General features: G+C 39.8%; 1 protein-coding gene across 4 annotated transcripts in view; it reads left to right on the forward strand.

The window, feature by feature from the left end:
- Positions 1–14,297, forward strand: part of LOC112267209 (E3 ubiquitin-protein ligase Itchy) — a 69,886-nt gene that overhangs the window by 21,521 nt on the left and 34,068 nt on the right. For all 4 annotated transcript variants that reach the window (XM_024445433.2, XM_042300779.1, XM_024445422.2 and 1 more), the window contains 4 exons: positions 387–606; positions 1,307–1,402; positions 12,054–12,228; positions 13,641–13,710. In XM_024445433.2, the coding sequence (XP_024301201.1) occupies positions 387–606; positions 1,307–1,402; positions 12,054–12,228; positions 13,641–13,710 (561 nt within the window). The remainder of the gene's footprint in view (positions 1–386; positions 607–1,306; positions 1,403–12,053; positions 12,229–13,640; positions 13,711–14,297) is intronic.

The raw sequence follows: 14,297 nt of genomic DNA on the forward strand, positions 1-14,297 counted from the left end.
AAAAAAACTGTAGAAATACCATAGTATTACCCTAGAAATATATGGTAGAAATACCACAGCAATACCATAGCCATACTATAGAAAAAGTAAAACCATAGTAATACAATAAATAAACAGAATTCTCTGACAGAACTATTGAAAGATATTCCTTTCATGTGTTGACATGCTAATGCCATGTCCATTTATTGCGTTCTCATGTAATGAAACTGTCATGGTTTCATGCCATTCGCTATTCATGCCATTTTGTGAAATTAAAAGAAATAAGTGCTGGCCAGATATGGTTTTCAACACAGATATGCATTCTAGTAACCTTTTAGCCTTATTTACTAGACTCTCATCGGCATCTCCTACTAGCGACCACAGCTAACATTCTCTCCTCTGTCCAGCCTCCTCCAGCAGCTCTACCCATAGCGAGGTGAGTGAGCCCCCGGCTTCATACGGCTCGTCCCTGGCCTCGGCCAGCGGCGCCTCCTCAGACCCCCCTCAGGAGAACGGAGCAGCACCCCCACAGGCAGCCAGCGCCCCCCCAGCCATCGGGGCACCAGCCGGTGCACCCCCATCTGGTGGGCCCCCCCGAGTCATCCCTAACGGCCCACTGCCTCCAGGGTAAGGGGACTCATCGATGCCTAACCAGATGTTATAATGAGAAAGTACAAAAAGAACAAAACAAAAAAAGCCCTGACCAGCTCCGTCTATAGAAAATGTGCGCGTGCGTTCGTGTCTGTAGAGTCATTACTTCGTTTTAATGCACATATTCACCAACCAAGCTATTGCATATGTCAGGAGTTGACTGTATTTCCAATATAGCCTATTGTATGTTTTGTGCTATATATCCTTACGCTGTGTACCTGCATCATGTAAGAGATTCGGGCTTAGTTAAATAAAGGTTAAATAAATGTTTAACGCCACGTTGGTTATGAATAACGGTTGACACTTCATTTTGATATTTCAAACAACCTCTCAACCGCCAGTAGATGGAACTTGAGAGATTTCTCACTCATTTGACAGTCAGTAGAAAAAATAATAGATTTACTGTAGTCAGCGTTAGTATGTTACATTAGCACAGGTATCCCTATTGTATAATGCATAACGTGGGTAGTTACATTGTAATAAGTATAAGTAGTAAAATATACGTCAGTTGCTAGTAATAATATTCTTTGAAATTTCAATGAATGTGAAACCACATTTTTGCTATGCTTTTTATGAGGAACTTAACATTCCTTTAGGTATTACGATTACATTTGTGCAAGCCTGTTGCCCGTCAAATGTAGTTGCTGACTGTTCCATGTGTGTTTTTTGTATGAAGCTGGGAGCAGAGGGTGGACCAGAATGGCCGCATGTATTTTGTGGATCACATTGAGAAGAGGACGACATGGGACCGACCAGACTCTCTCCCCTCTGGGTAACTAACGCTTAAGAAACAAATACTTTATTCATCAAATCCTTATTTCATTTTTAATATACTGTATGTTTGGCTTCCATACGGCAGTAGTGTATAACTGAGCCTACTCTTTGAAAAGTAACCAATGTATTTTGGATTACAGTAACTAATGTGTATGTTACGCTGTATTAAAAAAAGTGATAAAGTACAATAATGAATAATTTTAGTTAAATTAGTTTCAGTAGAGCACCTGCACAAAGAGGACACGACTACTAGTTTGACATGATGTGGCACTAGGAATGTTGCATAGTACCAGTTCTAGCTCAGTTGTAATGCTAAATTCCTATTTAGAGGAATATCAGCCCTGTTGTAATACTTTAGAAATACCTTCCCTACTTGTTTCTTTGAGGTAAGTTTTGACCGACTGCCTTTGAATGTCTTGGTGCCGACTGGAGAGTTCTCCTTTGTCTACACCCATTCAGCATCGTTCACACCCTCTTAAGCTTTAGCTCCACCGATCTCTTTAAGGGTTGATCTGATCTTTCTGTCCTAACAGCAGTCAAGCACCCAAGCTTACTGGCTAACAGTTGTTGCAGTGACATTTTATTAAAATGATAACTTGCATAGTGGAGTATTTTGTTAAGACATGTAGCTAGCTAGTGAAACAATGAACCATATTCACAACACATAACGTTACTATGAATGTGCAGGTAGCTAACCAACCAAGTGCAATGTTAGCTAGCTAACATTAGGCTATAACTAGCCAAGCAAATGGCTCTTGACATACGAATAATAAGATCGTACATGTAACGTTCGCTAGCGTACCAGTTAGCTAGCTAGCTAACAGTACACTTTAACTTGAAATCAAAACGACTTTGTAAAAATTTGAATCATGTAATATCTGAAAATGTAGCTGACTAGGCGATCTTACCCATATGCATCACGTGACAAACTTTATTTGTCACGTGCTGAATACAACAAGACCTTACTGTTAAATGCTTACTTACAAGCCCTTAACCACCAGTGCAGTTCAAGAAGAAGAAAATATTTACCAAGTAAAATTATAATATAGAGTAACACAATAAAATAACAATAACGAGGGTATATACAGCAGGTACCGGTACCTAGTCAGTGTGCGTGGGTACAGGTTAGTTGAGGTAATTTGTACATGTAGGTAGGGGTGAAGTGACTATGCAAAGATAATAAACAGCAAGTAGCAGCATTGTCCAAAGCAAATGGGGGTTCAATGTAAACAGTCCGGATGGCCATTTGATTAATTGTTCAGCAGTCTTATGGCTTGGGGGTTCCTCCTTTAAAAGTTGCGAGCTTACGCTGCGGGACTACCGTTTAATACGGTACCCTGCGTCACCACTTCATTGCTCCAGACCAGCACAAGGGGGAGTTAGAGCACTGATTATGCAATGGGATCCTACTGTGTCTCTAACTGAATGGGCAACATAAGCCTAAGTAGAAACTGTTACACTAAGGTTTCATTATTTTATTTTATTAGGATTTTTTTGCTCTTACTGTAGTACTGTAGGCCTATCCTGACCGGTCACGTTGTACAGTGCCTGAGTGGCGCAACGGTCTAAGACACTGCATAGCAGTGCAAGCTGTGTTGCTACAGATGCTGGTGCCGGCCTCGAATGGGAGACCCATGAGATGACTATGTTATTGTTTTTTCTCCCTCTAAAAACAGAAATAAATAATTCTAAATAACAAATGGGCTTTGTTTACAAATTAGTAACAATGTCTCATCCCATGTTCAAGAATGTCCTTTTTCTCAGTCATTTTACGTTATTTGAAAATAAAATAATCTCAAATATTTAAGGGACATTGCACAAATAATGGTGCTGACTAGGGAAATGTTTCCGCTGTTCTGTTCTTATTGCCAGTCTGCACGTTCAAACTAAAACAATATAACTAATAATGGCATCTTTATGCTTTCATTAATAAAATAATGATAAAAATACTCTTTCAAAATGCCGATGTTTATTTACTTATGGATCCCTTGCGAATTACTATGGGAATAAATATCACAATTACAGAAATATCCTCTATGTAGTTATTTGCGGAGAGTCACGTTATATGTTTTGATACACTGTAGGCCTACCGTAGACATGTTGAGTAATATGCTGTTAAAAGTGGTGTAGGTCTTATTTATTTAAAGAGCATGTTGAAGTTAGAAGTAATAGCCTACAACTATTTTAGCACCGTTTCGCACTGCTCTGAGACAAGCATTGGGACTGGTCTTGATGAATCAATGAGATTTTTATTTTCACTGAATCTCCGTTTGGGTATTGGTTAGACTAGAATTTGAATATTAAGGTGTAGAAATGTTATGCTCTTAGTGTAACCTTTATTTAATTAGGCAAGTCAGTTAATTAAGAACAAATTCTTATTTACAAGGACAGCCTACTCCTTCCTTCCCATCGGGGAATTGAACCCCGGTCTCCTGCAGGACACTGGATTCTTTAGCTAAATAGCCCAATTCTGTGCTCCTGACCTTCACGTTGTACAGCTCCATATTTTCCGTTCCATCCTTACGGAAAGGGTTTTTTGTTTTCCTTGGAATAGAAACACCATAATATTAATCAAATGAATCCCAAACTCTAAAAGTAATTGGAAAGGTAGATACAAATGATTTGTGATCTTGTGGTTACAATAAAGAATGTAAACAAGATGCTACGTTTTTATTTACAGTAGTGATGGATAGCTGGTGACATTTTGAAACAGGTTTTCAAACACTTGTATATCATTAGCAGGACAATAGACTCTTTATAGCCCGGCTACTGTAGGTGTGAACATCCCCCTACCTGCAATGTATCTGATGCATAAGTGTTACATTTCTAACTCAAAACAGCAGTACAGTATTTCTTCATCAACCTCTTTTCTGCTACCGTTAATAAAATTAGAAATACTCTTTCAAAATGCAGATGTTTATGTAGTTATGGATCCATTACAAATGACTGAATAAATATAAGTGAATTACAGAAATATTGGAACAAAGTTGTCTAATGAAGGTAAGCAAATTGTTGCTTACTGGAAAATACTTATTCAAACACACGGTCATGTTGTACAGCGCCATTATGGCTATTAGTAGGGCTATATTTTGGCCTTTCTGCGCACCATTGGCCCAGCGTTTCTCTCCCTCTAAAAACAGAAATGAATGTTTTGGCCCTTATTGAGGTTACAATCGCTCTCTTTCGTTTATTTGAAAATGAAATAACTTAAAATATTGTTATATATTATCAAGTTGATGACAGTCATATAGCAGCACCTACATAAAGCTGAGTGACTCACTCATGCATGGCATTGGATCAAAATAAATAAGTAACAATGTTCTTTCTGATTAGTCTTTTAATAAAGAAATGGTTTGGTTATCCTGACCTGGACACCATGTACAGTATTATAATAGCCCATTATGGGCCATTAGCAGGACAATATACCTTTACCAACACCTCTCTGTATTTTGATACTTTGTTGATGGGATCTCCTGAGTTGATGTGGGCTCGCAGTGCAAAATTAGTTGCTACAAATGCAGGTTTGAGACCCATAAGGTGGGTTTTGGTTTTAATTTAGAATCCTGCAATCATCTTTATGTAAATATTGGCGGCGAGTTCTTATTTACAAGGACAGCCTACTCCTTCCTCCCTGTCGGGGAATAGAACCCCGGTCTCCCACGACCCGCATTCTTTAGTACAGCCATTATTCAAGGTACTTCAGGTCCCCGAGAAAGTCTGGACAGGGCCTGCTCTCCCTTATTTAAGGAATTAGGCACTTTCCCATGTTTACTACAGTATGTGTTGTAGGTTATATTTACTTGTCAGACTGCACAGTAGCCTAATAAACAAATGCAGGTGGCTTATATCTTCTAAATGCTTTATTATCCAAACGTGAAAGCATATACGATACAGTACTGCATTTCTTCATCAGCGTCTTCATGCTTTCGTTAATAAAATAATGATAAAAACACTCTTTCAAAATGCAGATGTTGATTTAGTTATGGATCCATAACGAATTACTATGGGAATAAATATCACTGAATTGCAGAAATATTGGAACAAAGTTGTCTAATGAAGGCAAACAAATTGTTGCTTACTGGAAAATACTCTTTCAAACACATGGTCACGTTGTACTGCGCCATTATTGCTATTAGCAAAATATCGTTATATATCGCCTTCCCACTGTGGACATCTATTTCAGCATCGTTTCGCGCTGCTCTGAGGCAAGCATGGAGAAACGCAAATGTTCAATTTTATTCCATGATATTCTTAAGATGTACAGTTGACGTCGGAAGTTTACATACACTTAGGTTGGAGTCATTAACTTGTTTTTCAATCACTCCACACATTTCTTGTTAACAAACTAGTTTTGGCAAGTCGGTTAGGACATCTACTTTGTGCATGACACAATATTTCCAACAATTGTTTACAGACAGATTATTTCATTCGTAATTCACTGCATCACAATTCCAGTAGGTCAGAAGTTTACATACACTAAGTTGACTGCCTTTAAACAGCTTTTTGATGTCATGGTTTAGGCTAATTGACATAATTTGAGTCAGTTGGAGGTGTACCTGTGGATGTATTTCAAGGCCTACCTTCAAACTCAGTGCCTCTTTGCTTACCATCATGGGAAAATCAAAAGGAATCAGCCAAGACCTCAGGAAATAAATTGTAGACCTCCACAAGTCTGGTTCATCCTTGGGAGAAATTTCCAAACGCCTGAAGGTACCATGTACAAACAATACTACACAAGTATAATGGGACCACGCAGCCGTCATACCGCTCAGGAAGGCGCGTTCTGAAGATGCTGGAGGAAACAGGGTGGAGGAAACCGGTACAAAAGTATCTATAGCCACAGTAAAAAGAGTCCTACATCGGCAAAACCGCCATAAAAAAGCCAGACTACGGTTTGCAACTGCACATGTGGACAAAGATTGTACCTTTTTGGAGAAAAGTCTTCTGGTCTGATGAAACAAATATAGAGCTGTTTGGCCATAATGACCTTTTGTTATGTTTGGAGGCAAAAGAGGGATGCTTGCAAGCCGAAGAACACCATCCCAACCGTGAAGCATGGCGGTGGCAACATCATGTTGTGGGGGTGCTTTGCTGCAGGAGGGAAAATTATGTGGAAATATTGAAGCAACATCTCAAGACATCAGTCGGGAAGTTAAAGCTTGGTCGCAAATGGGTCTACGAAATGGACAATGACCCCAAGCATACTTCCAAAGTTGTGGCAAAATGGCTTAAGGACAACAAAGTCAAGGTATTGGAGTGGCCATCACAAAGCCCTGACCTCAATCCTATAGAAAATTTGTGGGCATAACTGAAAAAGTGTGTGCAAGCAAGGAGGCCTACACACCTGACTCAGTTACACCAGTTCTGTCAGGAGGAATGGGCCAAAATTCACCCAACTTATTGGGGGAATCTTGTGGAAGGCTACCTGAAATGTTTGACCCTAGTTAAGCAATTTAAAGGCAATGCTACCAAATACTAATTGAGTGTATGTATACTTCTGACCCACTGGGAATGTGATGAAAGAAATGCAAGCTGAAATATATAATTTTCTCAACTATTGTTCTGACATTTCACATTCTTAAAATATAGTGGTGATCCTAACTGACCTAAGACAGGGAATTATTGCTTGGATTAAATGTCAGGAATTGTGAAACTGAGTTTAAATATATTTGGCTAAGGTGTATGTAAACTTCTGTCTTCAACTGTATGTGTTGCCTGAATATAAGCAAGTGATGTCTGCTTAATAATCAAGTTAGGTTTCTCCAGAAATAAATAATGAACTGGATTGATTTAGAAATTAGTGAGAATGTCTCACCCCATGTTCAAGAATGGCTTTTTTCTCACTCTAGCTTAAATGAAAACGAGATCGCCAAATATCGTTACTTTTTAAACAAAGCGATTTATTAATTAACTTTGAATTATATGGAAGCCCCTTAGATATTTTCACAGGTCCTAACAGAAAATGACCCTTAGATATCAATTTAGAGTCCTCCAATCCTCTAAATGTTATTATTGGGTGAGAGTCACGTCATTGATTAGATATTAGATATACTTTAGGCCTACCATAGGTGAAATTAGTATTTGTTACACTACAATTAGGCTGTGTAAATGTTATGCCCCTTAGATATTAATTTAGAATTCTCCAATCCTCTTATGCTGTAACATACTCCCAACCACCACGCAATATTTTCCATTCCATCCTCATGGAAACCCAGTTTTTCGGGATAGAAACACCATAATATTAATCAACTTAATTAAGCCAAATTTCTTCAATTCTAATCCCATCTACTATGTTATTACAAAAAAGGTTTTACATTTTCTAGTTATGCCAATATGGGAGACTATCAAATGCTTCTCAAAGATGCCCTCTGGTGTTCAAACTAGCACTAACTTGCATTAATGTAAGAAATGGCAGCCCGCACGCAGGATGTGCTGCAGTATGACACAACTTTGAAAGGAGGAACTGCTCTAGAAGCTATTAAGGAGCCTTTTGAACCTTGACTTGGTGCTCCGGTACAACTTGCCATGCGGTAGCAGAGAAAACAGTCTATGACTTGGGTGACTGGTGTCTCTGACAATTTTATGGGCTTTCCTCTGACACCGCCTATTATATAGATCCTAGATGGCAGGAAGCTTGGCCCCAGTGATGTACTGGGCTGTATGCACTACCCTCTGTAGCGCCTTACGGTCAGATGCAGAGCAGTTGCCAGACCAGACGGTGATGCAACCAGTCATGATGCGCTCGATGGTGCAGCTGTAGAAGTCTCATGAGGGGGGAAAGGTTTTGTTGAGCCCTCTTCATGACTGTCTTGGTGTGTTTGGGTCATGATAGTTCGTTGAAGTGGACACCAAGGAACTTGAAACTCTTGACCCGCTCCACTCCAGCCCTGTTGATGTTAAAGGTGGCCTGTTTTTCCTGTAGTCCACGATCAGCTCCTTTGTCTTGCTCACATTGAGGGGGAGGTATTGCACGTTTACATATTGCACGTTTACTTTCTTCTCCAACACAGTGTTTTTGCATTATTTAAACCAAATTGAACATGTTTCATTATTTATTTGAGACTAAATTGATTTTTATTTGATTTATATTAATTTAAAATACAAGTGTTCATTCAGTATTGTTGTAATTGTCATTACAAATATATATAAAATCGTCCAATTATTCGGTATTGGCTTTTTTTGGTCCTCCAATAATCGTTATCAGTTTCAGTGTTGAAAAATCCTGATCGTTCGACCTCTATCTACGTACGGTCACTGTGGGGAGGACATCGTCGATGCACTTATTGATGAAGTCGGTGACTGAGGTGGCATACTCCTCAATGCCATTGGATGAAACCCGGAACATATTCCAGTCTGTGCTAGCATAACAGTCCTGTAGCGTAGCATTTGTGTCGTCTGACCACTTCCGTATTGAGCGAGTCACCGGTACTTCCTGCCTTAGTTTTTGCTTGTAAGCAGGAATGAGGAGGATAGAATTATAGTCAGATTTGCCAAATGGAGGGCGGGGGAGAGCTTTGTATGCATCTCTGTGTGTGGAGTAAAGGTGATCTAGAGTTTAATTTAAATTTTATTATTATATTTTATATTAAATTTTATTTATTAATTATTATCTCTTGTTGACATGCTGATAAAAATTTGGTCAAACTGATTTAAGTGTGTCTGCATTCAAGTCCCCGGCCACTAAGAGCTCCGCTTCTGGATGGTTGGACGCTTCTCCCCGTCACGGATGCCATGGTTGCCCTTAGTTTGAAGATGTAATCTGGAGACAGATGTTTTCTCCATCTCCTTAGCTATCATACTCTAATTCTACTGATTTCAAAACTCTGTCCTCCAGAAAATGGAGAGCAACCCCCTGTATATAACCTTTTTATTTTGATGTAAATGTGTTACTTTTTGATTGATTAGATAAAAAAAATATATTAAAAAGTTTAATAAATATTTTATCAACTCTCGAACTACATTGTTGGTTAAGGGCTCGTAAGTAAGCATTTCACAGTAAGGTCTACACCTGTTTTATTCAGCGCATGTGACAAATAAAATTTGATTTCATTTATACAGTTGTACTAAGCAATATATAAAATAAAAAAAAGCTGTGTTAGGTTTACCTACACACAATAACAAGCTCAAATAGACAGAAGTGTACTATATAGCAGACCAATCTGAAATCATCTCGGCATGTCCAGCCCACAGAAAAAGGAAGGTTGCTTCCTTGTTCTGCGACTAAATCAACTAGGCTCCGAATTTGAACAATTTAATTTGTATTTACAGATGGCATACACGTTTGTCTATTAAGGCACATGAAATTTCACATGTACCTGAAGGCATTTCTGCACAAAAATGCATTTTGAATTTGTATATATTTTTTTATGTTCAAATGGCTCTCGTGTGTAGTAGTGACCCGCGACATACGCCTAGTTTCCTGAAAAATGTTGTTCGGTTACAGCCTTATTCTAAAAATGTATTAAGTTATTTTTTTCCCACTCATTAATCTACACGCAATACCCCATAATAACAGAGCAAAAACAGGTTTTTAGAAATTTTGGCTAATTTATTACAAATAAAAAACATATTACATTTACATAAGTACTCAGACCCTTTTACTCAGTACTTTATTGAAGCACCTTTGGCAGCGATTACAGCCTTGAGTATTCTTGGGTATAACTACAAGCTTTCCACACCTGTATTTGGGGACTTTCTCCCATTCTTCTCTGCTAATCCCCTCAAGCTCTGTCAGGTTGGATAGGGTGTTGCCTCACAGCTATTTTCAGGTCTCACCAGAGATGTTTGATCGGGTTCAAGTCCGGGCTCTGACAGTGCCACTCAAAGACATTCAGACAATTGTCCTGAATCCACTCCTGTGTTGTCTTGGCTGTGTGCTTAGGGTCGTTGTCCTGTTGGAAGTTAAACCTTCGCCCCAGTCTGAGGTCCTGAGCGCTCTGGAGCAGGTTTTCATCAAGGATCTCTCTGTACTTTGCTCCGTTCATCTTTCCCTCAACATGATGCTGCCGTCACCATGCTTCACCGTAGGGATGGTCCCAGGTTTCCTCCAAACATGACACTGCATTCAGGCCAAATAGTTAAATCTTGGTTTCATCAGACCAGAGAATCTTGTTTCTCATGGTCTGAGTGTCTTTAGGTGCCTTCTGGCAAAGTCCATTGCGGCTGTCATGTGCCTTTTACTGAGGAGTGGCTTCCGTCTGGCCACTACCATAAAGACCTCATTGGTGGAGTGCTGCAGAGATGGTTGTCCTCCTGGAAGGGTTTTCCATCTCCACAGAGGAACTCTAGAGCTCAGTCAGAGTGACCATCAGGTTCTCGGTCACATCCCTGACCAAGGCCCTTCTCCCCCGATTGCTCAGTTTGGCTGGGTGGCCAGCTCTTGGAAGAGTCTTGGTGGTTCCAAACTTCTTCCATTTAAGAATGATGGAGGCCACTGTGTTCTTTTGGTGACCTTCAATGCTGCAGAAATGTTTTGGTACCCTTTCCCAGATCTGTGCCTCGACACAATCCTGTCTCGGATCTCTACGGACAATTCCTTCAACCTCATGGCTTAGTTTTTGCTCTGACATGCACTGTCAACTGTGGGACCATAGATAGACAGGTGTTTATTTGCCAAATCATGTCCAATCAATTGAGTTTACCACAGGGGGACTCCAAGTTGTAGAAACATCTCAAGGATGATCAATGGAAACAGGATGCACCTGAGCTCAATTTTGAGTCTCATAGCAAAGGGTCTGAGTACTTATGTAAATAAACTATTTCAGATTTTTTTTCAATTTTTTTTTTCAAAGAATTAAAAATCTGTTTACATTTTTCATTATGGGGTATTGTGTGTAGATTGCTGAGGATTTTTTATTTATTTGCATTTTAGAATAAGGCTATAAAGTAACAAAAAGTGGAAAAATTCATGGCGTCTGAATACTTTCCGAAGGCACTGCGCTGAGTGTACAAAACATTATGAACACCTGCTCTTTCCACAATATAGACTGAGTAGGTGAATCCAGGTGAAATCTATGATCCATTATTGATGTGACTTGTTAAATCCCCTTCAATCCGTGTAGACGAAGGGGAGACGATAGGTTAAAGAAGGATTTTTAAGCCTAGAGACAATTGAGACGTGTTGTATGTGTGCCATTCAGAGGGTGAATGGGCAAGATAAAATATTGAATTGCCTTTTAACGGGGTATGATAGTAGGTGCCAGGTGATAGTAGGTGTCAAGAACTGCAACACTGCTGGGTTTTAATGCTCAACAGTTTCCTGTGTGTCAAGAATGAGCCACCTCCCAAAAGACATCCAGCCAACTTGACACAACTGTGGGAACCGGGGTCAACGTGGGCCAGCATCCCTGTGGAATGCTTTCAACACCTTCACCAACAAATTTAGGCTGATCTGATGCCAAAAGTGGCGGTGCAACTCAATATTAGGAAGGTGTTCTTAATGTTTTCTATACTTGGTGTATAAGTTAATGGATAGATGTAAGCAAGGTTACCACCCTATTACTTACACCAATCCAACCGTTTCAGATCTGTGATTATTTCAAGAAAGGTGGACTGGAAATGGATCCTTATTTCTGAACTATTCAAACAGGGCCTTCATTATTTTGCCGGCATTCAAAATTCACTCGCCTCTCCCCTCCTGTACCGTGTAGGTGGGAGCGGCGTGTGGACCCCATGGGCAGGGTGTACTTCGTGGACCACATTACCCGGACCACCACGTGGCAACGCCCCACGCAGGAGTCTGTGCGCAACTATGAGGAGTGGCAGCACCAGCGCAGCCAGCTGCAGGGGGCCATGCAGCAGTTCAACCAGAGGTTCATTTTTGGGGTACGACAGAGGCTACCTTGCAATACTCTATTCTTCCTCCCAATGTGTGCACTTGTTCACTTCCCTGCACTGGCACAATCCTAAATTGTGGAGATCTGAGATTATTTGTAAGGTGGAAGCAATATGGTGAAACTTAGCCTTAGAACCTCCTAGCTTATCAAAGTGGCAAGTTGAAACTATTACCAAATTGCTTACACCTGTCAAATCTGCTCAGATCTCAATAAGTGTATATGGTCTAGGGGTGGATTTGGGATTGGGCCACTGTCGTGACATGACCTTGATTAGTCTCAGGACTGTTGTCTCTAACTAACTATGTTTAATTGTTACCCGGTTTTAAATTCATTGTGTAAAACAATTAACAATTTTGGGCACCATGGAAAAAGTTGTTTAAAGAGTTACCGTCTCCTGAATTAAACTCTAGAAGGTATAGATCTATTACATTGATAACAGTCAACTTATTAATCATCACCACCTCATATCATCATTCTGAACGTTGTATCCTCCTTGCATCTGCAAAAACCCCAGCCTTACTTATGATTCAGCACTACACAAATTGGTTTAATTATTTATTTACTATCTACCTAAATAATAAAGGATAAACACATACACGGTATAGATTATTTACTTGAAACTTAATACGAAGCAAACAGGTCCCTAGCGGACTGACATAATACGACAGCTTGTTACAACAGAGATGGAGAGAGGGACAGACACATAATACTTTGGTACATTTAGAACCTACTCTCACAGTAATCATATACTTTGCACATGACCCACTTCCCGCTTGGAGTACGAATTCATGAATGTATTTTTGTGGGATGCCGCCGTGTAGCTCTCAGAACCGGGCCACCCTGGAAAGGTAGTTCGATGGATATTCATTCGGCGTGCTTGTAAGGCTCCGATTGTCCACAAGAGGTCACAATGTCCTCCTTAGTTGCCCATGGCTCCAAGACTTGTCATGTTGTCTTGAACAAAGCTACAGCATGGATTTTTAGGCCAGTCAGCCCTCTTAACAAAAACACTTTTTTTGTATTGAATGAAAACTTTGTGCATATAGTGCGGATACTTTTCAAGTTACAGTATATCCTCATCATTTTTATGACATCACAAAATAACAGCCTATATGACATTTGTTTTCTGTAGATCATCTGACAATTCCCCACATTCTTATGTTAGAAATATTGATCCAGTATTCACTTTTTAACGTGTTAGAGTTTTGGCGGGTGTCTGTTAACAAAGGACATTCCTTTCGCCAATACTGGAAGGGAAAATCGAGTCCTCTTATACTTACATATACGACAGGGTGTGAGTTGTCAACCCCCACACAGGTTCCCTCCCTTCTACTATTGTAAAGAAGCATTATTCAACACATGTACTGTAAACTCTTTCACCTCCTTGTTTCTCCATTATAGCTCCAGGATCAGCAAATAGCTGCAGCAAACAAAGAGTTTGACCCACTTGGGCCGCTGCCACACGGCTGGGGTAAGTGGCACATTCCACGACAATGCGTTTCAACTGTATATTATGTCACTATGCTTGGAAAGTGCAGACAAAACATCAAAAGGTAAACATTGCCTAGAAATGCCTTGCCAGTTTTAGAGGCAGCGTCATGTTTGCTAGCACAGGGCAGTGTTATAGCTAACTAACTATACATTGTTTTTGCGCCACCGTTAGGTTAGTTAGCTAACTAGCTTCAATTACTTCCAGTTAGTTAGCAACTGCTCACACTTTCGCTTTACCCCCAAAATTGACGTGTCTCCAGTTGGGTTTATTTTGACAGATTAGGATTCAATTAACTTTCTAAGCATACAACTGCAATGGAAATCTATATGTGGTACGATGAGGGATTCTAAAGCTTACTCTATGCTTACCAGTTGACACAGTTTGCAGAAATGTTGTAAAGTTTTTGTTAGTGTTGGTGTTCGGCAGTTTTTTTTTTTTCGGCTGTTCGAGTGCATATTTTTTTCTTGAGGTAATTTATTTTACCTTTATTTAACTAGGCAAGTCAGTTAAGAACAAATTCTTATTTTCAATGACGGCCTAGGAACAGTGGGTTAACTGCCTGTTCA

The sequence above is a fragment of the Oncorhynchus tshawytscha genome, linkage group LG02 (assembly GCF_018296145.1).
Source record: "Oncorhynchus tshawytscha isolate Ot180627B linkage group LG02, Otsh_v2.0, whole genome shotgun sequence".
NCBI classification, from domain to species: domain Eukaryota; kingdom Metazoa; phylum Chordata; class Actinopteri; order Salmoniformes; family Salmonidae; genus Oncorhynchus; species Oncorhynchus tshawytscha.